This window comes from Ursus arctos, unplaced genomic scaffold (assembly GCF_023065955.2).
Source record: "Ursus arctos isolate Adak ecotype North America unplaced genomic scaffold, UrsArc2.0 scaffold_25, whole genome shotgun sequence".
Lineage (NCBI taxonomy): Eukaryota > Metazoa > Chordata > Mammalia > Carnivora > Ursidae > Ursus > Ursus arctos.
The window spans coordinates 23961700-23986381 of record NW_026622930.1 but is presented as its reverse complement, the minus strand read 5'-3'; the positions used below and the strand labels follow the sequence as shown (position 1 = coordinate 23986381).

Genomic DNA, 24682 nt, shown 5'->3' with positions numbered 1-24682 from the left:
CCCAACATCACACACCTTATCAGCAGTACAGGTCAGACAAGAGGCCGGGTCTTTCGTCTCCCAGCTTGATGCTCCATTAAGCACACAGCCATACTTTGCCATAAACACCATTACTCCATGACTTATATTGATAGACTACTGACTGCAGTCACTGAGGCAGGTTTCTAGTGGTCCCAAGAGACAGCGCAATTATTTCATTGTTCTGCACAAAACAACTGGGAGGGAACGAGAAGGCACCAAGGAGGAAAAAAGCTTTATTATGAGTCTAGGCATGTCGGGGAAACCCAGTTCAGTCACAGAGAAGAGAGGCTGATATTGGTACAAGGAAGGAGGCTAGTACTACAGAATATCCTGTTGAAAACCAAGTGTGAAACTAAAGCCTCCATCTTAATATCCTAACCATCTGAAATGCTGCTGAGTTTAGGCCTGGTGAACCTTCTGGAAGCTCCTAGTGAAATAATGAGATTTGTGCATAAGGGAAGAGCACTCCAGCACTGCTGAATCTGAGCTCCATAAAAGGTTATGGGTCTAGGATGGGAGAAGTAGAGGAAAAGATAATGGGGATGTCCTTATCTCCCACACAAGGCCATCTCGGTGTGCAGGTGAGAGAAGAACCACAAGTCTCGGACAGTGGCTAGACTAGGGCAGCAGAGGGCACTGGTTGAAGAAACATGACATCTGGGCAATCTGTGTCATTACGTGGAGAACTCTGTGCAACCTGGTGGGAAGGCACCTCCAACAGGTCCTGGCTATCCTGGCACCCCTTCCTGAGGCCCCTTGGGAGAGAGCCATTTTGGTTCTATTCTGACTTCATTCAGAGCAGAACTGCCAATGTCCAGCACCAAGTCCAGGGTCATAATTAGCTGAGAGAAATGGAGTGGCCACTCTATGACACCTGACCTCTTAGTCTGGGTGACTTCTTTTCTAGAGCAGTCGTTTTTCCCAGACCAAGAGAGATCTTGCCCAATATGGGCCCAATCTAGAAATTACTCCCACCTTCATGTGAGCACCAGGTAGAGAGAATCTTCCTCATGAGTCAAAGCTTTAGACCTTGGCCCTTAGACGATGATCCTTGGACAGAAGATCAGTCTGAAGCTGTCTGTGCCCAGGCGCTGGTTTCTGTCCTAACAGTAATAGGCACTGCCTGTTGATGATGGGTCCAAGCGATGTGGTGCTGTAACTCTCCCAACGGACAGCGCTCTCTATTGTCACAGGCAGGAAAGGAAGAAATGAGGCAGGTTTCACGGTCGCTAATGCCACTTAATTCTTCCATCGAATTTGCTGTGGAAAGAACAAACAATATCTGTTTCCACTGGCCCCTACAGAGAGGTAGGGGAATACAATAAACAAGGCAAACGGCTAGATAAAGAAAGAAGAAGAAGAATGGTGAGGGAAGTTGAGAATTGTTTTTCTAATATGTGGAGGCATTTGCTTATTTGAAGGTGAATCCAATGGCCCACTCTGTGTATTACAAGCCTGATTTAGGGCACTTATTCTATAGGCTCGGCCCTCCGCAGGATCAAGACTCACTAGCTTCAGATGACCACAGGGTAGGTCCCAAACTATCTAACAGGGAGCTAAGCTCCATATTAACAAAAAGCTCAGCAATTTCCTGCTATGAGAGATGAGCCAGCTGTGTTGCCCAAATAGCTAAAATCCATTTTATCCACTTGTTTCCAACAGGTAGGTCACACCTGGCCCCAGGAAACTACCGTCTGGATAGTCTGACTCTGCAGTAGTTGTTTCCATACTCCTGGGACTGGTACCTCCTACCTGCTATGTTTAACAATTACCAGGGTGCTATGTAAAGTCTCAGCCCCAGGTCCCCAGGTTACCACTGGATCATCCCACATTCTCAGGAGTAATTTCTGCTAGTCCAAGCATTGCTTCAGATCCTTAGGCCCACAGGAGATCCTTTTATCCATGACACTCAGCAAACTGTGACCCCATCCAGGCCTTGGGAATATATACTTGATGGTATTGTGAGGACCGTCTCCTGGGACTGCTGAAGAAAGCTGTAGCTGCTCACCGAGCTGTTCAGAATGGCATCGATCTTCTCCTCCTCTGCAGATCCTTTATCCACCTTACTCCTGTACGCCAGCAACTGCTGACGATCCTTTAGGTCCCGGCAAGTCTATACACCAACAGACACAATAAAACCTCCAATCAGCCTTCTCCATGAGGGCCTTTCTTTTCTGCCACTCCCAACATGGCACCAAGGTTCAAGGAGAGGCTGAGGGGCTATAGTGCAATGACAGTGGGGTCAAACAACTACAGAACTTCCTATTGAAGAGAAATCTACACAGCTTATGTGGCTGGATTCAGTTCTGTGAATTCCGTGAGGGCAACAAATTTATAAAAGCAGAGGTTATCAATCAAAGGACTGGGAAAATAATACAGAACTCCTTCCAAACTAATTCTTGCCAGATCATTTTGTCTATTAGGTTGAAACTGAAAGCACCTCAGGATCTAGGACAGAGAATATCGTAATCCCCCGCTCTCCACTAATGGTCTAACTCAGGGTTCTCATTTCTTAGGGACTCACATCAATGACGACATCATGGCACTTGAACTTGGTGGCTAAGTTCAACTTTGTGTCCACATCTTCCACCAGATTAACATACTCTTGTAATATCTATGGGAAAAGGTACTTCTGATTAATGACTCCCAGACCCATAAAACAAAGAGCTGTAAAGGGAAGACAACAAAATCCTGAAGAAGCCAAGAGTTCCATATCTGATGTCTACCATTCCCATGATCAACCATAGTACTATTTCTGCAATGGGGAATGAGGTAGACTGCCTGCAGTACTTCTGTGCTCACCCAGGAGGGATGGGAAGAGCACACTCCGCCTTAGCCTACAGCTCGATGCCCAGGCCAACAACAGGTGCGCTCTAGATCTGATCGGGTGCTATGCTCATTGCTGCTTGATGTTCTTTCTCACTGAGCTCTCCTTTTGTATCATTTGAATAATATGTCAGTGCTTCACACGGACTAAACACAGTAGATGCTCCTCAGGGAGGGGCAGTCTGGGATTACTTCTAAAGGGCAGAGGAGAACTTCCCTCCCTCCCCTTTTCTATCTCAAGGTCCACTACAGCCATTTTGTTATCTTTAAGATAAGACCAGAGCCCGTTTCAGGTCTCCCACCACTGACCAGTAAGAGGCTAAAAGTTAGGTCTCCTAGAGGATCCTGTACCCAACGTTCTTTAGGAGCCATTACCTGGACAGGGGCACTATTCTTGTGCAAAATTTCCACAACCCGATGGAAGCCAATGGGTGCTCTCTTCTTAGTGTAGCCCAGCCAGTTCTGAAAAGGGAAGATGCGGCAGCAGTAGCTAGGCAAGACAGACTCAACACACTTTGTGACCATTCATTTTACGGTCATACTAGAATAACATGGTGGTGAGCATGGATGGATGGGAGGTGGGAGATACAGAAGTGAAGAGAAATGAGTTTTTCAGAAAAGTCAAGGAATTTAAGAGGGTGGAAAAAGAGTCAGAAATATGAAATAAGTTCTTAGATCTACAGCCAGAAAAAAGTCTGTGAAATATGGCCAAATGAAATAAGCAATTTACTTATAATACTTGTAGTATGAACTTACCCGGGTAGAAAAAATCCTATCCTCTGTGTTTATATTCATATAAAGGTATTTGTAAATTCATGAGAGAAAGTCTGGAAAACTACCCATCAAACTTTTAAGAGTATTTGCCTTAGGGACTGAGATAGGAGCAGGTGGACAATGGGCAAGGAACTTCACGTAATTTGACTGTCTATGCTCTCATACAGTGTTTGATTTTGACACAGACATGTATTGCTATGGTAGTCAATGTAGCTAGCTAAATAACTAACAACAACCACCACCAAAAAAGAGGGGGCACCTGGTGGGCTCAGTAGGTGGAACATGCGACTCTTGATCTCAGGGTTGTGAGTTTGAGCCCTACATTGGGTGTGGGGATTACTTACAAATAAAATCTTAAAAAAACAAAAACCCAAATAACAACAACAACAAAAACCTAACAAAGGGGAAAAACAGAAAATTCTCAAACCCGTAATAGAAAAAATGATATTTAAAATATAAACAGAGACAAGACAACCAAAGTAATGCAAGATCCTTGATTGGATCCTGATAGCAAACAAACACAAAAAGAAACAAAAACTCTAAAGAGCTGATGTGAATATAGATTATAGATACAATATCATAATATTAATGTTAACTATCCTGAAAATGATAATACTACTGTGGTTATAAATGAAATAAACGCTTAAGTATTCAATGGAGAAGTGTCATGATGTCTGCAACTTACTTTCAAATGATTCAGTAAAAGAAAAAAGAAAGCAAATATGGCAAAAATGTTAATAAATTAGTGAAATAAGACTTTTTGTATGTTTATTATACTATTCTTTCAACTTTTCTTTCAGTTGGACATTTTAGAAAATAAAAAGTTGGAGGAAAAAAGTAAACCAGTAACTAGAATGTGAGATTCCCACGAGGCATGGGTAACAAGATGATATGTGCAAGGCCCCAGCAGCACCAGACAGTTCCAGGGCACCCACCTTTGTGGTAAAGAGGGCATCTACATCATGCCAGGCTCGAAGCTTGGCACGAGCAGCCAGGGCCGTCAGCACATACTGTTTGTCTGGGATCTAAAAAGCAGAGACCAGGGGAATTAAGGGGAAGTAGAAATTCATCAGGGGAGAATTCTGGAAAAGACAGGCAAAAATATTCCCTGGTATTGATTCTGTCCCTTAACATACACAAATCTCTCAGGTCATCAAGACCCTCTTCATTCCCAAGCCCTAGCACTGCTGCAGGCCATTCCGTTGAAGTCTTCCCTCACTTCCCATACACTCCTTCCTTTCTACCTTTAACCGTGACTAGCAAGTGACTTCCCGTGCAGGGTTACCAAGCAATATCTACTCCATGCAGTTACCCTGATACTACTTTACCAAACACTGGCCAATTTATATCTACCTTAAATGTCTTCTTCAGGTTGACTGGACTGCTGAACGTCCCCTAGGAAGAAAGTGGAGAAGGAATTTTACTGGTACTGACTTTCCCAAATACCACCCAATCTGACACTTTCTTTCCACTACCTAGACATTGTACATTCCTCTCTGTAGCCATTTAAACCCAGAAGTTAATTTAAGAGAAAAACTCCACCAGGTCTAACTGGATATCACCACAACTTGGCTAAACAAGACTGGATTAATAGGTATGGCATATTTCTCAATTTTATGCCAATCTTGTGATCATTATGATTATTCCCACCTATGATCATTAAACTCAAACCTCTTCAAAGAAACATTTTTTTTTTAAGTACCCACAAATACTTAACGCCCTGCTGCTCTTCTTTATACCAAGTGAATCCATGTGAAATTATGGACCTTAGAGCAGGGACTGCTGTGGGATCAGCACTGGTGAGACCAAACGTGCTCTGTTAGCCTGCCAGCTCACTAGAAGCCACACAAGCCCTTTCAAAACTCTTTTTCCCTCAGCTCACCCCTTCTGAAGGCCAGGGAAGCTTCCAGGTGGACCTCCCCAAGAACTATAAACACCCATTGTTCAGAGCACACTGAAATAACTGGCTTCACACTATCTTCCTCTTGTGCGGTGAGTGTGTGGGGTCTTTCACACTTTGCCTATACCTCAGCCTCCGTGTAATGGTAGAAGCACGAGTAGAAAAGCGTTGTCACTAGCGGCATGTTGAGGATAGAAGCTTTGCGGGGGTGCTTCCGAAAGATCTCAGTCTGTCCTGCTGATTCTAGATGTCGATCATTTGCCTGTGGCGGAGTGAACCAAGTAAAAAAAACAATGTCCGCAAAGTAGAGGCAGGAGAGAAATATTAAATACTACAGCAGTTGTGCTTCCCATCCTAGGAAAGAGGCAAGAGAGAAAGAGAGAAACTGCCCAGGATAGCCCAGGGGAGTTTAAAATCCATAAAATGACAATAGATCCATGTTGAATGGAGGAAGACTGGAAAAGTAAGGATGAAATGGGAGTTCTGGGAGGGAGAGAAAACACTTCCAGGTTAATAGCAAGTGAGAAGAAAAAGGATGCCTGAGAACAATGGAGGGAAAAGGGCTATCATGGAAAGAGGAAATGAAAGGCTCTTAGAGAATGTAACAGGAAATGACATATACAGCAGAGTATAGAGGTCTCCTAGAGGCTGAATGGCACTGAGCACTGGCATTGAAGCAGAAAACGGAGAGACAAGGAGTCTAACCTCAATAATGATCTGGCGTTCCAGGAGAGTGTAATGGTCTTGAATATGTGCAGAATCTTCTGCTGAAAATGGCAAGCTGGTAAAGAGCCAGAAGGTTAGCACCTCTTTCTCTACTGAAACAAGAAACAAACCCAACTAAACCAAATCACCACTGTAAGCATAAGAGGGTCACGGCACTACACAAATCTGATCTCAATGCACCTTTAGAGCATCCCTGAAAGGCAGAGAGAGAGAACGCAGAAAACAGAATAGACCTTTGGCTGGGATTTTGTATTTTAGGTTTTGCCAATTCAAGAGGGATCCTGAGGAGCACTTGGCTGGCTCAGCCAGTAGAATGTGCAACTCTTGATCCCAGAATTGTCAGTTCCAGCCCTCTGTTGGGTGCAGAGATTACTTAAAAAAACATAAAACTTAAAAAAAAAGAAGAAGAAGAAGAAGAAGAAGAGGGATCCTGAGAGTCCACAAAATATATAGTCATCAGTGGTTCTGCTGAGGAATGAGTTAGAACTCTCCTCACTGTGAATGTTTGGTGAACGAGTCACTTAGTGAATGAGCGAGCTTAGCCGACTGCCCATGATCCACGTCCCAGTGAAGCCCTGTGGTTCCTGTCCTGCCTAAATGTCAATGCTTAACTCTCCTTAGGGGGTGCTTAAAATTGTTAGCCATTTCCTACTGCAGAGGAATAAGGTAAAATTCAACTACCAGGCACAGCGGTACGTGTATAGACTGACAAAGATCTCACACATCTACCCAGATATCAAGCGTCCCATCTTCAACACTACATTTTACACATGAAAAAGTTGAGGGACAAACAGAGTCTTGCCTGAAAGTCATACGTGGTAAACCAAGATGTAAGGGCAGGAATAGAAGCCAGATTTTAAGCTTCCGGTTCACAGATCTCTCCTTTAAAAGTGCTGCCTTAGTCCCGTACTCCACTCACTCCCGGAAGAATTCTGAAACTCAGTTACACTGTGCCAGGTAAGTGAGAGCCACTGCCAATTTTTACAGCAATAGGTTTCAGTTACTTCCTTCTTCCAACTTTTCTCTTTGTTCACCAGAGGCCACTATGACATAGCTCAGTATCTGATAATGTTAAAATTAAGGACTGCATGGACAAATTTCTAAATGTGAATCCTGGAACTCCTATCCCATGAGGAATGACTAAAGCAACTGTGAATACTGAATCTGGATTAAGGCCTACTGCGTAGACTCTATGCCTGTCTTGAACAATAGAAGGAAGCAAGTTTCAGCTCAATATAACAAAGTATTTTATGATAATGAAGGCTGTCCAACAATAGAAGAAGCTACTTCCAAGAGCAGTGAGTGCTCATCACTGGAAGAGTAATATGTGGGGCTGGTTTTTATAGGGACTTATATCCTGGATGAACACCTATACTGAATCAGTGGTTCTTGTGCTTTGGGGTCTCGGGGACCAGTAACACTGAAAATACTACGGAAACTAAAGCATTGCCAACCTTTTTATTTTAATATATAAAGTCATAAAAAAAATCACATCCCATTTTACCCCCAAAAAAGGAAGAGAGAGGAGGAAAAAAAAAAAAATCCCAGAATTGCAGTCTTCTAAATTAGATAAATTTAACTACAGAAAAAACTCTTCACGTTACCTTTATTTTTCTCAATTTACTACCCATGAGTGAAAACTCTACTGGGGAATTAATGTCTGGAATCACTGAATGAGACCACCTTTAATGATGCTTTTATGACCCACTGTTAGCCTTTTCCTTCAACTACCTATCCACTCCACCCTCATTTAGTCTCCTTAGTCCTCTGTGTAAGAGTATTTATACTTAACATTTCTCCCCCATGCTTACCCAATGCAGGTCTTAAGAAATTCTTTTCGTTTCTCAGGGTCCTGAATGGTCAAGTGCTCACGATAATGAGACAACTACAAAAAAATAAAAATAAAAGAAAGGCTTTGAACTACTTTGTCTATTTTGTCTCCTTTGAAGGGTGAAGTAGCTATGTAAGTAGACTTCCCATCCTTAACAAACTAAATTCTTCATTACCAGAGATTCCTCTGGGTGTGGATGGGTGTGCAGGTAGGGAGAAGGAAAGAGTAATTCAAAATTGCTCTTTGGGGGCACCCGGCTGGCTCAGTAAGTACAGCAGGTGACTCTTGATCTCAGGGTTCTAAGTTCAAGCCCCACACTGGGTGTAGAGATTACTTAAAAAAAAAGAAAATCTTCAAAATCACTCTTTGGTTTATCTATAACTACAATATCCAATACAGTAACTACTACTCCCATTTGGTTTACATTTACATTTAAATTAATTAAGTTAAATTAAAAAGTTCAGACCCTTAGTTACATTAATCATTTCACCATGTGACTAGTGGCTACCATATCCAACGGCACAGATGGAGAATACTGCCATCATCGTAGGAAGCTCTACTGGACAGTGCTAGCCTACAATGAAGCACTGAGTAGTTGAGTACCTAGCTTTACTCCAAAGTTTGGTGTCAGCCTCACTATTTAACTAAAACCAGTTTTTGCTTCAGCCTAAATGCTTACTTCAACATTATTTTTGGCACCTTTGACCTTGCACATGATCAATGGTAGCATGATCCTGTAAATATCTAATAAGTAACAACATCAGTAACATGAATAAGCCATGTCCTCTGATTCACTGCTGACACCTGCTAAAGATTCATGTTGAAATACTACAGGTTCTACATATAACTCTGAAAGAAAATCTCCTTATGTGCTTTCTATTTTGGAATTCTAAAAAGAGAACTGCAAGTTTAAATTGCTATTTATTATTACAAGGACTAACTGATGCAATAATTAATGATGATTGTAAAAGCTGCAATTTTATGTACAATTATTAAAAACTTTTCAAGAATCAGGGAGCCAGTTGGTTAAGCATCTGACTCTTGGTTTCAGCTCAGGTCATGATCTCAGGGTCCTGAGATCGAGCCTGGCGTTGGGCTCCATGTTCAGCACGGAGTCTGCTTGTCCCTCTCCCTCTGCTCCTCCTCCTCTCTCTCTCTCATAAATAAAGTCTTAAAAAAAAAAAACTTTCCAAGAATTAAAAAATGAACAGATTGACAGTTAATATGAATATTAAGAGAATGAACTGACTTTAGGAAGGACAGTATATACTTTTAGAAACAAGTATATAAAAATGTAAATGAATAGAGATTATACCATAATCTAATCTTCATAAAATACCTGGCATATGATCATTCCTACTATCAAAGAAAGTAATCTTTAAGAGCTATAGTTAATTTTTATTGTCCAATTCCATTTTGGCCTTAAGTCTTTCAACAAAGTCCTACTTAGGTAACCTTCCCCCTCCATGAGGATAAACTGAAAGCAAATTACCAACTTTGTCAATTCTCAAGTTCGTAAGGTTGGAAAACTCTAAATTTATATACAACAGTGTGCATGATAAATTATCTTCAATTCAAAAATAATAGAGAAAGGAAGAAAATAAAAAAGTTTTAGTGGAAAATGAGTTACCCAAAACACATTTACTTTCACTAATCGAACTTCAAAACAACAAACTCTGTAAGAATGCTGTATGAAGAAAATTTCTTACAGTTTCAAATCTATGGAGATTAAAAATGTCAACAAAAGCTTTTCCAAATGACTGCTACAGACTGCCAGTCATTTTCAGTAGATTATGATAAAGATTCTAAGATTTTCCCATGCCTTGAATATTAAGTACAAGCTCCTTTTACAAAATGTTACTGAAAAACATTTTCCTGAATTACATTCTGCTGTGCAAAGATTAGCACGATTATTAGATGTGCCAGCTGAACGTGAACACTGATCTCACCACAAACGTGTGGTGCAGTGACTAAAGGAACAGTCCTGAGGAATTCTAACCCCTGCACTATAAAGGCAAACTTTCAAAAGCGGATCACTACGGTTTTAACAGTATAATGAAATGTTTGGTACAATTTCAGCTTTATTCTTATATTCCAGGAATTTATTCTGTAATGGTGAAAATCTGCCAAAAATCAGTTTTAACACTCAGTCCTTGGGGCGCCTGGGTGGCACAGCGGTTAAGCGTCTGCCTTCAGCTCAGGGCGTGATCCCGGCGTTACGGGATCGAGCCCCACATCAGGCTCCTCTGCTTATGAGCCTGCTTCTTCCTCTCCCACTCCCCCTGCTTGTGTTCCCTCTCTCGCTGGCTGTCTCTCTCTCTCTGTCAAATAAATAATAAATAAAATCTTTAAAAAAAAACAAAAAACACTCAGTCCTTGAGCTCTCAGCCGCATGTGTACTGGCTGCACCACCAGCTTGACCTATCTTCCTTCTTGACCTATTGTCTGGTTTCTTATTCCTTTTAACTTACAACAGTTTCTACTATTGGAAGCCAAAACCCAAAAGCTCCTACAAACCAGGAACTGAAAACAACTAGAAACTAAAAAACAAATTACAAATTGACCAGGCCAGTTTTTATTCATTCTTCAAAAAAATATTTATTCATAAGCTCAATCAAAAGAGCATATAAAAAGAAACAGTACATCATTTGTATTAAGTTTTCAGGCTTCCCAGATGCCTTTCTCTTTTGGATGCAATCAATACCAAAGGAAGGAAACTGTTAACTAGTCTGGGATCTCGGAGACTGGGTTTTGGCTTAGATTTCTGTTAAATAGGTCCCCAACTGAAACAAAGGCCACACTTACCGCAAGCTCTTCTGTTCTATCTAGGAACCTGGGAAGAAGCAGAAGGGAGCAGGGCATTTTTATCTATTGACGTGTGGCAATGTAACCTCACAAAATAGGATGGCTGCTCTAGGAGAAACACAATTCAAATTCATTCGTCTCCATACATGAGTAAGCCCTCCTATTCTTAAACTTTCTACCACCAGCAACCTCTTGGAATCACATGGTGGATCAGATATCCTTGTTCCCCTGATGGCTCTAGCTGCGTGAAAAGCAAGGACAAGAAGGCACTGTAGGACACTAATAACTTTGTATGTTAACAGGCCTGATAGAAAGGCTCAGAGCTGCCACAAAACCGTAGTCCACAGTAATCTTACACGGTTTTTTGGAAAGACTAAAGCACTCTTCTCTGTCAGTACAATCTTGGAGACAGGTCTGCTATATTGTTCTCCGTTGTTTTCATGTACAATGTAGAAAGAGCTTTGTCTCTCCCAATGGTGTAAGGTCTTGGAGAACAAGGACTTCGTCTTGATTCCTTCTTATTCTGATTGGACCACTATAATTAAATCAGTGGTTTGACCTAGAGGTGATGCTTAATAAAGAGAGGGAATTGAGGATGGGAGCAGCCTGCCTCAATGAACATGTCTTCTGCAAATTCCTGGCTAACCATCTGTAATCTTGGCCCTGACCAGGTAATCTGCTTTCCCCACCTTTGTCTTTGGGACAGCTTATCACTGTGGCAGAGTCACTGGGTAACTGGAGTAACTGGGTAACATGGGCCACATAATCAGCCTAAAAAGAGGTTTCAACCCCTTCCCTGACTTTGAAGAAAGGACATAATAGATATACATTTTAATCTACTGGCAGGAAACAGTCTCTACTGATTAGAATGAGACCGGGAAGGAAGGAAAACATAGTAAAAGACACTCCCCTCCCCTGGGGCCTCCGGCAGATATGCCCACCTCTTGCCTCTCCACCTATCAGATTCCTACCTAGTCTCAATTCCTAACCAATTCCATGAGGCTTTCCTTGGGTATCCTGACTGCAAATTTTATTTGCTTCTTCTGCTCTTCCATTGTACTTCCAACTGGCATCACTGGGGACCAAGTAATAAAAGATACCTTTATTCTAGGTCTTGCATAATACAAGGCTTAAAAATATTAATAATACAGACTAGGCATTACACTAAGTGCTTTTCCCACACTAACTCTTAATCTTCATGACCTGTAGGGTAGGAATCATCATTTCCGTCTGTATCGATGTGGAACCGATGCTTGGAGAGGTTGGGTAACTTGCTCAAGGTCACTCCATGAACTAAGCGATGGTGCCAGTATTCAATGCAGGTATGCTGGACCCCATGGCCTAGTTCCTAACCACCTGCTACACTCTCATTTTATCACAGGCTGAGGTGCATTATTAGTTATCCCATCATGTTTCAGTATCTCGCCTAACAGCAAAAAAGGACCGTGTCTTCTCTCTTTGTATCCTCCAGAGAGCTTTGAATAAAGTACTTAGTAAACTTTACAGACAAGATGATCAGTTCTTACCTGAAGAGGTCTAAAAGCAGCTTTTGATCCCCTATTTCTTTAAGGAAGTGAATGAGATGTCTCAGGGCAACCTGTCGCACCTCAAGCTCTCGGAAAAGGATCTCTGGCAGGCAGGCAGGAGTTAGGTGAGGAAAGATTAAAGCCTGTTACTCAAGTGTGAAATTGGTCTCCCTCCTCATACATTCCAAATATCTCCTCAAAGCCAATCACAAGCAGGGGACAGCTGGGCAGATTTTTATGATACCCCTTCCTCTGGCTCAACCCACCACCAACACACTCGATGGTCCAGCGCAACTCCTGGCCATTCAGTCAGCCTTCGGTTCTCACCAACCCAACCAACAGGCACCTAGCATGGACGCTGAGGTCCTCAAACCAACATAGTCACCTGTCTGCCTAGTAAACATGGAGGCTTTGGAGTTAACGTAGTTATCAACCTACAGGATGAACAACTGCCCTCAGAGATGAGATGAACACTCTGAAGTCTTAGGCCACCCCAGCTGTCTCTGAAACAGAGCTGATGGTGGTGAATTCTGGCATGGAAGCCACAATGCCATTCTCCCTTCAAATGTAGCAGGCATCTTGTCAACTGAAGATTTCTTTCAATTCACGCTCACCTTTGCTCAGTGTCCTTTTCAGGAAGATCAGAACCTAGAGGAAAAGAGAACAAAGAATAAATTACCCTGAGTAACCTTTCAAATACAAAGCCCTGCCCTGAGCTCCTGATGTGTAGGAATGAGGTCAGCGACTCATTAGGAATCTTGGCATGTCCAGACAACAGATTTCTCTATGGGATAGAAGGACAAGTGATAGACATCTGGAATTGAGTTGTGTCTCAGAGGGGTCCACCTGCCCATTCCCATACTGGCAAGAGACATCTCGCTCTGGGAAAGACTGCTCTCACACCTCTCCTGCCTCAGATGACTTTTTTGTTGTTGTTTTTATTTTTTTAAAGATTTATTTATTTGAGGGGTGCTTGGGTGGCTCAGTCATTAAGCGTCTGCCTTTGACTGAGGGCATGATCCCAGGGTCTTGGGATCGAGCCCTACATTGGGCTCCCTGCTCAGCAGGAAGCCTGCTTCTCCCTCTTCCACCCCCCGCTTGTATTCCCTCTCTCGCTCTCTGTCAAATAAATAAATAAAATCTTTAAAAAAAAAAAAAGATATTTAAAACAAAAGATTTGAGAGAGAGAGAGCACGCGCATGTGCACTTACACACATGCACACAAGCAGGGAGAGAAGCAGACGGAGATTCTCAAGCAGACCCCCCGCTGAGCGCAGAGCCCCATGTGGCGGTCGCTCTCACGACCCTGGGATTATGACTTGAACTGAAATCAAGAGTCAGTCACTCAACTGACTGAGCGGCCCAGGACCCCCTCAGATTTTTGGAACAGAGTAGCCAACCTGCTGCTTCTTGATTATTATCAAGAGTTCCACAGACAACGCATTTCCTGCCAGCTGAGCCTCAGAGCATGTATTACTGAGAATCCTACACTTCAAGAGGAATCCAGGATCTCTACTAGACATTGAACCTAAAATGTTAAAGTCCTATGCTGATTGGACTTTGAGAAACTAAGGAAAACAACAATTAAGCAAACAACAAACAAAAGCCACAACTTACTGCAGTAATGACGTTTCCATCATGCATGCTTACTGCTTCCTCTAGGAGTTGTAGCTTGTCCTGTAAGGAGCGGAATCTTTCTAGTGAGCAGACCTGGCAGAGTAAGAACAGAATTAGTGTGCAAGGAAGTCCTGATGGAGTCTTGCCAAAGCCAAAGGGTAGAGATCACTCGTTCTCTTTTTAATAATCTACTCAAGTGTAGAGTTCAGTGAGTTTGACAAGTACATATAAAATTCCATGTAACTGCGACCACAATCAAGATACAGAACTCCATCACGCCAAAGAGTTCCCTTGTCAGCTTTGATGTCAACACCCCCCCCTTCCATCCCTAGCTCCTGGCAACCACTTATCTTTCAGTCACTGAAGTTTTCCTTTTTCTAGAATTTCAGAAATAGAATCATTCAATATGAACTCTTTTACATCTTGCTTCTTTTACTCAATATCACATTTCTCAGAGGAATCTATATGTGATGGTGAGTACTACTAGTTTGTTCCTATTCACTGGTAAGTAGTTTACATTGTATGGACATACCACCATTTATCCATTTACCTACTAAAGGATATTTGGGTTATTTCCATTTTGGGATCTATTATGAATACAGCTGTTGTGAAAATCTGTGTCAAGTCTTTTTTTAAGATTTTATTTATTTGAGAGAGAATGAGAGAGAGCACATGTGAGAAAGTGTGCACACAGTGGGGGGGCACAGGGGGAGAGGGACAAGCAGGCTCCACACAGAGCGAGCCCATCACAGGGCTCAATCCTAGGATACTGAGATCATGATCTGAGCTGAAACCAAAAGTCAGACACTCAACCTACTGAGCCACCCAGATGCCCCTGTGTAGAAGTCTTTGAGCATATGTTTTCACTTATCTTGGATTGTAAATGTCTAGCAATAAAATTAAGTGTATGTTTAACTTTGTAAGAAGCTGCCAGACTGTTTTCCAGAGTAGTTTCAACATTTCACTTTCTTGCTCTTGCTGTATGAGAGCTTAGCTCCTCCTGGCCTCCCAATGCTTCGTATGATCAATATTTTTAAATTTACCCACTCTAGCGGCTGTATAGTAGTATCTCACAGTTTTTTGTTTTTTTTTTTTTAAAGATTTTTTATTGTATTATGTTAGTCACCACACAGTACATCCCCGGAGTATCTCACAGTTTTAATTCACACTTTCTTGATAACTGTTGATGTGGAAGATCTTCTCAAGTGCTCTTTGGCCATTCATGTAACTTCTTTCTGATGTAACTGGTTAAATCTTGTGCCAAGTTTTTTATTGGGTTGTTTATCTTACTAAAGATAATCATTGTTCTTTATATATTCTGGATAAAAATCCTTTACAATATATGTATCTTGCAAATTTTTTCCCCACAAGAATTCTCTCTCCAGTGACCCTACCTTGCCCTTCCGGAGGCGTCGCACTGTGTCACTGGGGCTCCAGTCATTGCTGTAATCCTGGAATGTTAGCAACACATAAATTGTAGGAAGTTAAGGGATCAGAATTATCAGTGTCCCAGCTCCTCACCTAAAACTCATTTTTATTCTCCAATAGGGAAATATTTTGTGGGAGGGAATGAATGAAAAAAACAAAAACAAAAACGAAGAACAGGGATGGTCTTGTTCTGAGTTTCTGAAGGAATTAGAACAGGGACAATGCAAAGAGGGAAAGAACTCACTGACAAAACCCTATGCCTACTGGTTCAGGATCTCATTCCCTAGATATAATTAGTCACATTTTGGGATTCTAATGAATGTCTTTGCAGACAGAAGGAAAGAGGGAGACATGTTTCTCTTCTGAACCTAATGATACAGTTTCTTCCTTATGAATTAATTTGCTTCATTACATGCTTCTTGGGAATATGAGCTCCACCAAGCTTCTAGACCCCAGCGACGATCAAATGTTTCAAAGTACAGCCTCCAAAAGGCAGTATAATGGGTAAGGAAGGTGCTAGGACAGGATGAGAAAATAGACTGTGAGTCCCAATTCCACCACTTAATAGTTGTAAGACCCAAGGCAAGCCCTGATGTTTAGATATCTAGTTTTCTTATCTACAAAAAAGTTAAAATAATAGCTGCTCAAAAAGTTGGGAAGATCAAACAAGATAATGTATGTCAAAGTGCTTTGAACCGTGAGAAGTGTCACGCCAGTGTAAGATACAACTCACCCTGTACTCCCCCTTGGGTCTGCCCAGCTCTGGAGCATAGCTTTTGGGAGGCACGTCCGACAGAGCTAAAAAAGAACAGGTAGCTGGTTCAGAAGGACACCATCCTCAGGTCAATCCTTTCCTCTACTGCTTCCTTCTCACACACATTTTTTTAACTTGTGAGGTCCCAAGGCATCTTAGGCATCTTTATGGCCCAAAGTAGATCTCAGCTCCTCCCCAAAGACAGCACCCCAGAAGTCACCCCTTGCTCCTATAGCCAGAATGATCTTGACCTCCTTACTCAGTATCAGAAAATTTCTTTAATAATGGTGGTAGATTCAGAAGAAATTCCATCTAATTACCACCTGTCCCCCATGGCTTCCCAGACTGTACCCCATATCAGTAACATCTCCTACAGCAATCAAGGGCAGAAGGTCAATGCTTACCATCAGAAAGGGACTGGAAACTTCCAGGTCTAGTTCTCCCTGAAGGTAAAGAACATATAAGGGAAGAGGTCAATAGTTTAAGTCGGAGCCATTTCAGACTTGGTTAAGGATGCAATATGTATAGAACTTTTTATGCAATATGGGAACTCAAGGCTTAAAAAAAACCTCCATTCAACTTCAGATATTTGAGGTTCCACGAAAAACACAGTCAGGATGGAAAATTTTTTAAACTGTGGTAAAATATACATGACATAAATTTTAGCTTTTTTTGGAGTGCCTGGGTGGCTCAGTTGTTAAGCATCTGCCTTCAGCTCAAGTCATGATCCCAGGTCCTGGGATCGAGCCCCACGTCAGGCTCCCTGCTCAGCGGGAAGCCTGCTTCTCCCTCTCCCACTCCCCCTGCTTGTATTCCCTCTCTCACTGTCTCTCTCTCTGTCAAATAAATAAATAAAATCTTAAAAAAAAAAAAAGAAAAAAAAGAAAAAAAACTTTAGCATTTTTTACCATCCTTAAATGTACAGTTCGGTGGCAGTGAGTACATTCACACTGTATAACCATCATCACTATCCATCTCCAGAACCTTCTCATCATCCCAAACTGAGACTCTGTACTCATTAAACAGTAATTCCCCATGCCTCCTTACCTCCAGCCCCTAGTAACCACTATTTTACTGTCTTTATGAACCTGACTATACTAGGTACCTTACAGAAATGGAATCATACAGTGTCTATCCTTGTATGTCTGGCTTTTTTAAAGGAGCCATACTGTGCTCCACAGTGGCTGTATCATTTTACATCCCCACTAGCAATGCACAAGGGTTCCCAACAGCAATCCACAGGGGCAGAAAGGAATTCCGACCTACGCAAATTTCTTCAGTACTTGCCACAGAGCTAATGTCAGTTTTGTTCATCAGTTCCTGAAACCCAGTCTAATCCCCCTGAATTTCTCTCATTTCTCCCATTTCTATTCCCCAACTGCCAGCTCCAAAGACAATTCTTTATCCTTCAATAATCTTTTTCCTCCAGAGTAAGTGAAAATTATAGCCTGACTGGTTTTTTGAAAAGAAAAGAGGACTCTCTGTCCTTTTAACCATCACTCTTTACCTCTAAAAAAGCTGCTCAGGGAGTAGGTAGAAGCAGGTTTGGGTAGTTGCGCACAGGTGGAGAAGCTGTTTCGGCTCTTTAGCTGTTCACGCCCCTCCTGGCTTGACCCACTATTACCAGCAGTCTCTTTGATGGACCATGAGATACCTATGAGATAATAAGAGCTAAGTGAGTGATTCTCATCCAAAATAATCCTTGACATCCAGCATTCTAATATACACTGAGTTTTTCACCAGAGGCCCTGGTCCCTTACTGACATGGACTTAAAAAATTGGGGCAGGGAGAAAGGATAAAATCAAATAGAGTAATCAACAGAAAGAGGAGCGAAGGAAATTAATAAATGGATCACAGAAAAGGAAATTAAAATGGCTATTAAACATATGAAAAGATGCTCAAGCTCATACTTAAAAAGAGAATTACACAAAGTGAAGTACACTGAGGTACCACTGGCCCCTGTAAGATTGGCGAAGATCCAAAGTCTGATAATACTCTGCTGGCAAGGCCGTGGGGAAACAGGAACACTCGAACATTGCTGGTGGGAGTACACTGGTACAATCCCTGTGGAGAACAATCTGGCAACATGTACCCCATAGAGATGCAAATACCCTCTGCCAGTGATTCCACTCTAAAAATTGATCTTTCACGTACTCACGTTCGGCAGGAAACAAGGTTATTGATAGCTATATAGACCAGGAAAGATTGGAAACTATCTAAAGTTCAGGAAAAGTGGACTGGTTAGGGGGGCCTGGGTGGCTCAGTCGGTTAAGTGTCTGCCTTTGGCTCAGGTCATGATCCCGGGGTCCTAGGATCAAATCCCACATCCCTGCTGAGCAGGGAGCCTGCTTCTCCCTCTCCCTCTGCCGTCCCCCCCTCCTTGTACTCTTTTGCTTTGTCAAATAAATAAATAAAATCTTTAAAAAAGGGGGGGGGCTGGTTAAATCAGTTATGGAAAATCTATACAATGTAATACTATGCTGCTGTTTTAAAAGAGAAACTTCTTTAGGTACTGATATAGAAAGATCTCCAAGCTATATTTCCAAGTGAAAAGAGCAGGTATAAAGTATGCTACCACTGGAGTAAAAAAGGGAATAAGAATATATATTCCTATATGCATTTCCAAATGTAAAAAGAATCTTTAGTTGAACACACAAGAAGCAAACAACAGCAGTGTTTTGGAATAGAAGGAACTGAGAATAGTAGATGCATGACAGTGTGGGAGGGAAACTTTACACTGTATGCCTAAAATACTTGATTTTCAATCCTGATGGTATTTCCTATATTAAGAAAATTTTTAAAAATATTCTTAAAAATCAGATGGACTCTGCAAAGGTGTTAAGTGGTATTATAAAACAGCTAGACAGTGAGGCCTGGTGGCTAAGGAAGTCAGTCCTGCCAGCCAGTTATGAGCAATTAAGCCGGCAGTTCCAAATATGACTGAATATTAGAAGCACCTGCAGTACCTATTATAAATTAAGACCCCCCCACCTCCACAAGACCTACTGAATCAGTCTCTGGAGTAAAGCCTAGGAACCTAACTTTAACAAGCATCCCAAATGAGTCCAAAATAGCCAACCAAGCATTAGCTCGAGGATGGCAGACCTAGAGAGCCATATGGGAACTACCGCTGTTATTTCCTCAAATTTCCTCTGGGGTTAAATTTCCAAATGTATGCTCATCTAAAAATAGCCTACCCTCATTCCCCTTCCTAACAAGCACTAACGAAATAAGCAAGTGGGGCCTTCATTGGTGACAAGAACCCTGAATATCAAACCCTACCTACAGCCTCCTCTACTTACTTCCCACAGGTTCCCCACTCCAGCTGACTCTCTCCAGGTCATCGTCATCCTCATCATCCACGAAGTCGCGAAGACTATTCACTGCTCTCTTGGATTCCTTTAACTGCAAAGGGACATAAGGCAGGGCACTCAGGCAATCACTACTTCCCACCTCTCTCTTTGACAATCAAGGAGGCTGAGCAATTGGGACTTAAGATGGCCAACACTTTCACCCTCTGCAATCAAAAGCCTAGCCTGCTAGATATTTCCTAAGAAAACCAACTGCTTTTTAGCCAACACCGCAGTCCAGTGGCAAGAGTTAGAAGAAATTAAAGCTGCTTTTAAGTTCTAATCATATACCTGACAGTGACTTGCTGTGTAAACCTGAGTTTATCCATCTCTCCAAAACTAAATCCATTTCCCCATTTGTAAAACAGATGCAATAAAGACAACACCCTATACAGTTCATCATTCAAAACTAACAAATTACATCACACGATAAAAGACTTGGGATTCTGAGGGGAAAAAAAGAAACTGAAAGGAATAAATCACCTTAAGAATAAAAGTAAAAAGGGCAGGGAGTTGGTTTTTACAATCCCTCTGGCTTTTTTTTGAGGGCTCTTCTCTATGAAGCTTTTTCTAAAGATATGACCCAAAACATTTCTGAGCCTAATGGAGACACAGTCAAAAGCCAGTTTACCGAGGATGTAGGGGAAGGAATTTGAGAGTGGCACTGTGGAGAAGTTGTGACCTGCAACAATTGCTCATGGAAACCTACCTGTGAGAGCTCATCATCTTCATCATCAAAGGTGAAAGCCTTGAACTTGGAGCTGTTCCAATACTCCTCCTCATCACCCTTTGTCCGATTCATCTGGAGTGAGAGTAAGACAGATACATGCCCTCCTGGACTGCTTCCAAAAGAGCTCCAAAAGCTTTAAATCCTCCACTGCAAACTCTCCCTCCCGCCCCCTCCTGTAGTTATTGGAGATGTTTAAAAGAATCAGCTTGTTGGGGCGCCTGGGTGGCTCAGTCGTTAAGTGTCTGCCTTCGGCCTAGGGCGTGATCCCACCGTTCTGGGATCGAGCCCCACATCAGGCTCCTCTGCTGGGAGCCTGCTTCTTCCTCTCCCACTCCTCCTGCTTGTGTTTCCTCTCTCACTGGCTGTCTCTCTCTCCGTCAAATAAATAAAATCTTAAAAAAAAAAAATCAGATTGTTGGGTCTCCAGCTGATCAAACCATACTTCTGGTCCTCTAATTATTCACAAGTACTCATTCATTCCTAGAACACCTACTTTGCTCAAGGCACTCTCTCAGGTGTTGAGGGGATATTTACAAAGTGCAAGACACAGTCCCTCTTCTGAAGGACCCTACAACACTGGGGTATTCAGCATTGATACATGTAAAGGTAACAGTACAAGGCATTTTTATAACAAGAATTATAAAAATGCATCACAAATTTTGCTGAATACACAAGATCAATCAAAGTATCAACAAAACAGATAACTGCATTCATATATTATTCAACATAAATCTATTACTGAGTGCCATCTTTGAGGCACTGTTACAGGCTCTGGAATACTACAGTGAATAAAACTGACAAATATCTTGCTCTCGTATATGCTTGCTAAATGCCAGAAGAAAGAAAGCAAAGATTAAATGAAGCAGAATTATCCTGCCTGTATCTTCAAATTACGACTTAATTTACCAAAAGTATTGGCCAAAATTTAGGAATGGAGGGCATGGCTAAGAAAAGAAAGTGTATAAAGAATCAGTCAAAACAGCATAAGTCCCTCTCATAACTATTCTAAAATTAGATTTCAGGACAACCCTCTCAGGTCCCCTCCCTCTTTGGGAGCTTTGTACTACCACTCAGTAAACTTTATTATTAAAAAAAAAATTAGATTTCACTCTGAAAAAAAAGTTTTGCCCTAGAATTACAAACTAAATTATCAATGCCAACTGGGTAGAGTGAAAACTGATTTAAACTAAGAACTAGTTACCAAAACTCCCAAAGCAACAAAAATAACTCCAAAGGCTACACATCAAATTCTAAAGAATCAATTTGCTTTTCCTTTTATTTCAATAGTACATTTCACAACAGAAGCTTGAGACAGACTCATCATGGCAGCTCTGTTGAAGTTTCCTTTTTATTTGTGTTTTCTTTCTTACCATTGAGCTGTAAGAATTTTTTTTTTAAGATTTTATGTATTTATTTGAAATAGAGAAAGAGCATGTGCAAACGAGCGAGAGCGGGGGGAAGGGCAGAGGAAATCTCAGACTCTGCACTGAGTGCAGAGCCTTATGCAGGACTTGATCTCATGATCCTGAAATCATGACCTGAACCAAAATTATGAGTCAGTCGCTTAACCAACTGAGTCACCCAGGTGCCCCTCTTGAAGCTTCTGATGGCCCTTAACATACTCTACAGATATTCCTCAACTTACAATAGGGTTAACATCCAGACAAACCCAACATAAGTCAAAAATACCGTACGTTGAAAATGCTCAACAGCACAGCTTAGCCTAGCCTACCTTAAATGTGCTCAGAACACTTACATTATTAGCCCACAGTTGGGCAGAATCATCTGAGACAATGCCTATTTTATAATCAAGTGTTGAATATCTCATGTAATTTATTGACTGCTGTACTGAAAGTGAAAAACAGAATGATTGGGTGGGGGCAGAATAGTTCAAATGTATCAGTTGTTCACCATTGTGATCATGTGGCTGACTGGGAGCTGCGGCTCACTGCCACTGCCCAGCACCAAGAGTATCATGCTGCATATCGCCAGCCCAGGAAAAGATCCAAATTCAAAACTCAAACTACGGTTTCTACTGAATGTGTATCACTTTTGGGATGCCTGGGTGGCTTAGTCGGTTAAGGGTCTGACTCTTGATCTCAGCTCAGGTCTCCATCCCAGGGTCATGAGTTCAGGCCCCATGTTGAGCTTCATGCTGGGCATGGAGCCTACTAAAATAAATATATAAAAAATTAAAAAAATATATATGATATATATGAATGAAAAAAAATATATGAATGTGTATCACTTTCACATCATCATAAAGTTGACATTTGTAAGCTGAACCACTGTAAACCAGGGAATCATTTGTACTCTCACTTCTTGACTCTTGTGGTTTTAGGGGATACAGGGATTCCAAAGGTATGGTGGGAATTTTCTACTATCTGATCCCTTCCCATGTTAGACATCACTAACTGATTTCTACTGAACCCAGATGTAACTTAAAAATCCTTCTGTATATTTAAAGCCAAATAAAGCTGGGAGATACAATGAAATCATCCCTCATGGTGGTACTAGCACAAGCTTTAGAGTAGGCAGCTTTGAATTCCAATCTTGGTTTCCCAATTCTGAGCAAACTGGTTAAATAATTTTACATCTAGGCCTTGGAGAAAATGATACCCTACCTCACAGGATTGCAGTGAAGAAGAAATAGGACTCAGGAAACACCTAGCACAAAGTAAATACTATATGTTAATTCTTTTTCGTATAGGATATTTTACTGACACCCTTCCATCTTGGTTTCCTTATCTGTAAAATGGGCGTAACAACAGACACCTACCTTACAAAACTGCTGTGAGGCTTAAACTAGTTAATACATGTAGAGCATTTACTGCCTGACACAAAATTAATGCTCAGTATTGATTTTTATTAACAAAGCATCATGGTAACTTGGAAAAAGCTAGAAAGAAAATATTTTTAAGCAATCCTAAAGATTGAAAAACATTAATTTGATACAAAAATGCTGCGAATGGCTCTCACAAACACTGAAGATGTGCATAGAGCATGTAAATGTCCCTGGCACAGAAGCCAACTTACAGAGCACTCTGTCATCCTCACAACAGCTCTGTAAGGTAGGCCTGGCAGATTCCATCTCTATTTCACTGATGAGAAAATGAGGCACAAAAGGATTAGGTACCAAGACCACTTTGCTAATTGCTCCTATAATCCAGGTTTTCCGGCTTCTTGATCCTTTCCACTCTGACAGGCTGGTCTTTCTGTATTCACTCTAGGGAAAACCAGGGCAGGTCCTTACCTCCCTGCAGTAAATAAAATCTGTAAATATCTACAAACAAGCATAGAATGTGTCTAACAAGCCCAGTAATCCACCAGAGGATTTCCAGAATCTTTTTAACCATGCAACCACAGTGGATACTTGACACCAATTTGTACTTCTAAAGCCAAATCAGAACCTAGATTTACTTGCCACGTAAAGAGATAAAAGTAATTTAACGGCTCTAGAAGCTACAACAACCAGGTACGATTTTAAGAGTCACTGAAAAAGGTGCTTCAACAGGATTTCAAATACAGTAAAGGCTTGTCCCTATCGTCACCTGTTCCCTGAGAGCCCACAAGACAGGGCAGCAAATCCAAGAAACATGACAAAGGGAAGGAAAACAGGCATCAGCAAAAAAATCTATAACCAACACTCCTGCTTCAGGACGCTTCACACACCGGCTACCGAGAAGTTAGATTCAGATTCAATTATCATCTTCGGAGCCAGGCTTATACATGGGAAGCTACAGCCTACGACCAAGGAACGTGGGTTAACCGAAGACGACTCTACGGGCGAACGTCCAGGAAGCCATGGATCTACTGCAGTCGCCAGAGCCCGGCGAATCGCTGCCAGAGTAAATGCTCCTCCAAAATCAAATGTGGAGGCTCACTTACAGCCCCAACCCCGAGCTTGCTCGGGCTCCCGGCGTACTCGGTCGCTCCGACTGTAAGAGTCGGGCCTTGGGGTCTAGGGACGTCTCAGAGAATAGGAGGAAAGGATAAGTTTGCGGAGAGGCTGGAATCAGCCACACACGCGACCCATACGGCTTGGGACACCCTCACCTCTGCCACACCGAGCCCACCCTTTCAGGACAGCGTCAGACTCTTCCGCCGCTGGACCACCCTTTCTAGTCAGGCTAAGCGGCATAGAAAATGGGCGGAAGCGAATGGTCGCGGGGTGGGGCGGAAGGAGGGAATGTGAGTCAAAAAAGGAGCCGCAGGGCATGCTGGAAATTGTAGTTTCCCGCCTCTGCCGTCAAAGCGCGTTCTGGACGGGACACAGGGCTCCTTGACTACAGCTCCCAGAACTCCCAGCGCACCGCGCCTAAGTCGTTTCCTTTACTTTTAGCGCGACCTTCCGCGGTTATCCAGCAGGTTACTCAACAAGACTACAATTCCC

The 24682-nt window shown here is 42.0% G+C and overlaps 1 protein-coding gene across 2 annotated transcripts; it reads right to left on the bottom strand.

The window, feature by feature from the left end:
• Positions 1-238: 238 nt before the first annotated feature.
• VIPAS39 (VPS33B interacting protein, apical-basolateral polarity regulator, spe-39 homolog) lies at positions 239-24453 on the bottom strand. Of its 2 annotated transcripts, XM_026519423.4 has the most exons (21): positions 24346-24453; positions 22914-22956; positions 20269-20361; positions 19512-19614; positions 17716-17862; positions 16613-16651; positions 16188-16252; positions 15421-15477; positions 14027-14119; positions 13024-13057; positions 12410-12512; positions 10884-10911; positions 8059-8132; positions 6227-6302; positions 5649-5783; positions 4975-5016; positions 4557-4646; positions 3223-3309; positions 2546-2635; positions 2030-2134; positions 239-1281 (listed from the first exon to the last, which is right to left on the bottom strand). In XM_026519423.4, exons 3-21 carry the CDS (start codon positions 20359-20361, stop codon positions 1261-1263), a joined length of 1482 nt encoding a protein of 493 aa, XP_026375208.1. In that variant the 5' UTR covers positions 22914-22956; positions 24346-24453; the 3' UTR covers positions 239-1260. The 2 variants fall into 2 exon arrangements, with proteins under 2 accessions (XP_026375208.1, XP_026375207.1); XM_026519422.4 differs by lacking the exon at positions 22914-22956.
• Positions 24454-24682: the final 229 nt, after the last annotated feature.

Excerpts from the sequence above, each read along its gene's own strand:
- VIPAS39 (XM_026519423.4), bottom strand. The coding sequence starts at position 20,361 with ATGAATCGGACAAAGGGTGATGAGGAGGAGTATTGGAACAGCTCCAAG. Across the intron at positions 17,863-19,511 it reads GAGTGGGGAACCTGTGGGAA|GTATCTCATGGTCCATCAAA; the intron begins GTAAGTAGAGGA and ends ATTATCTCATAG. Across the intron at positions 1,282-2,029 it reads ATGCCATTCTGAACAGCTCG|CAAATTCGATGGAAGAATTA; the intron begins GTGAGCAGCTAC and ends TTCTTTCCACAG.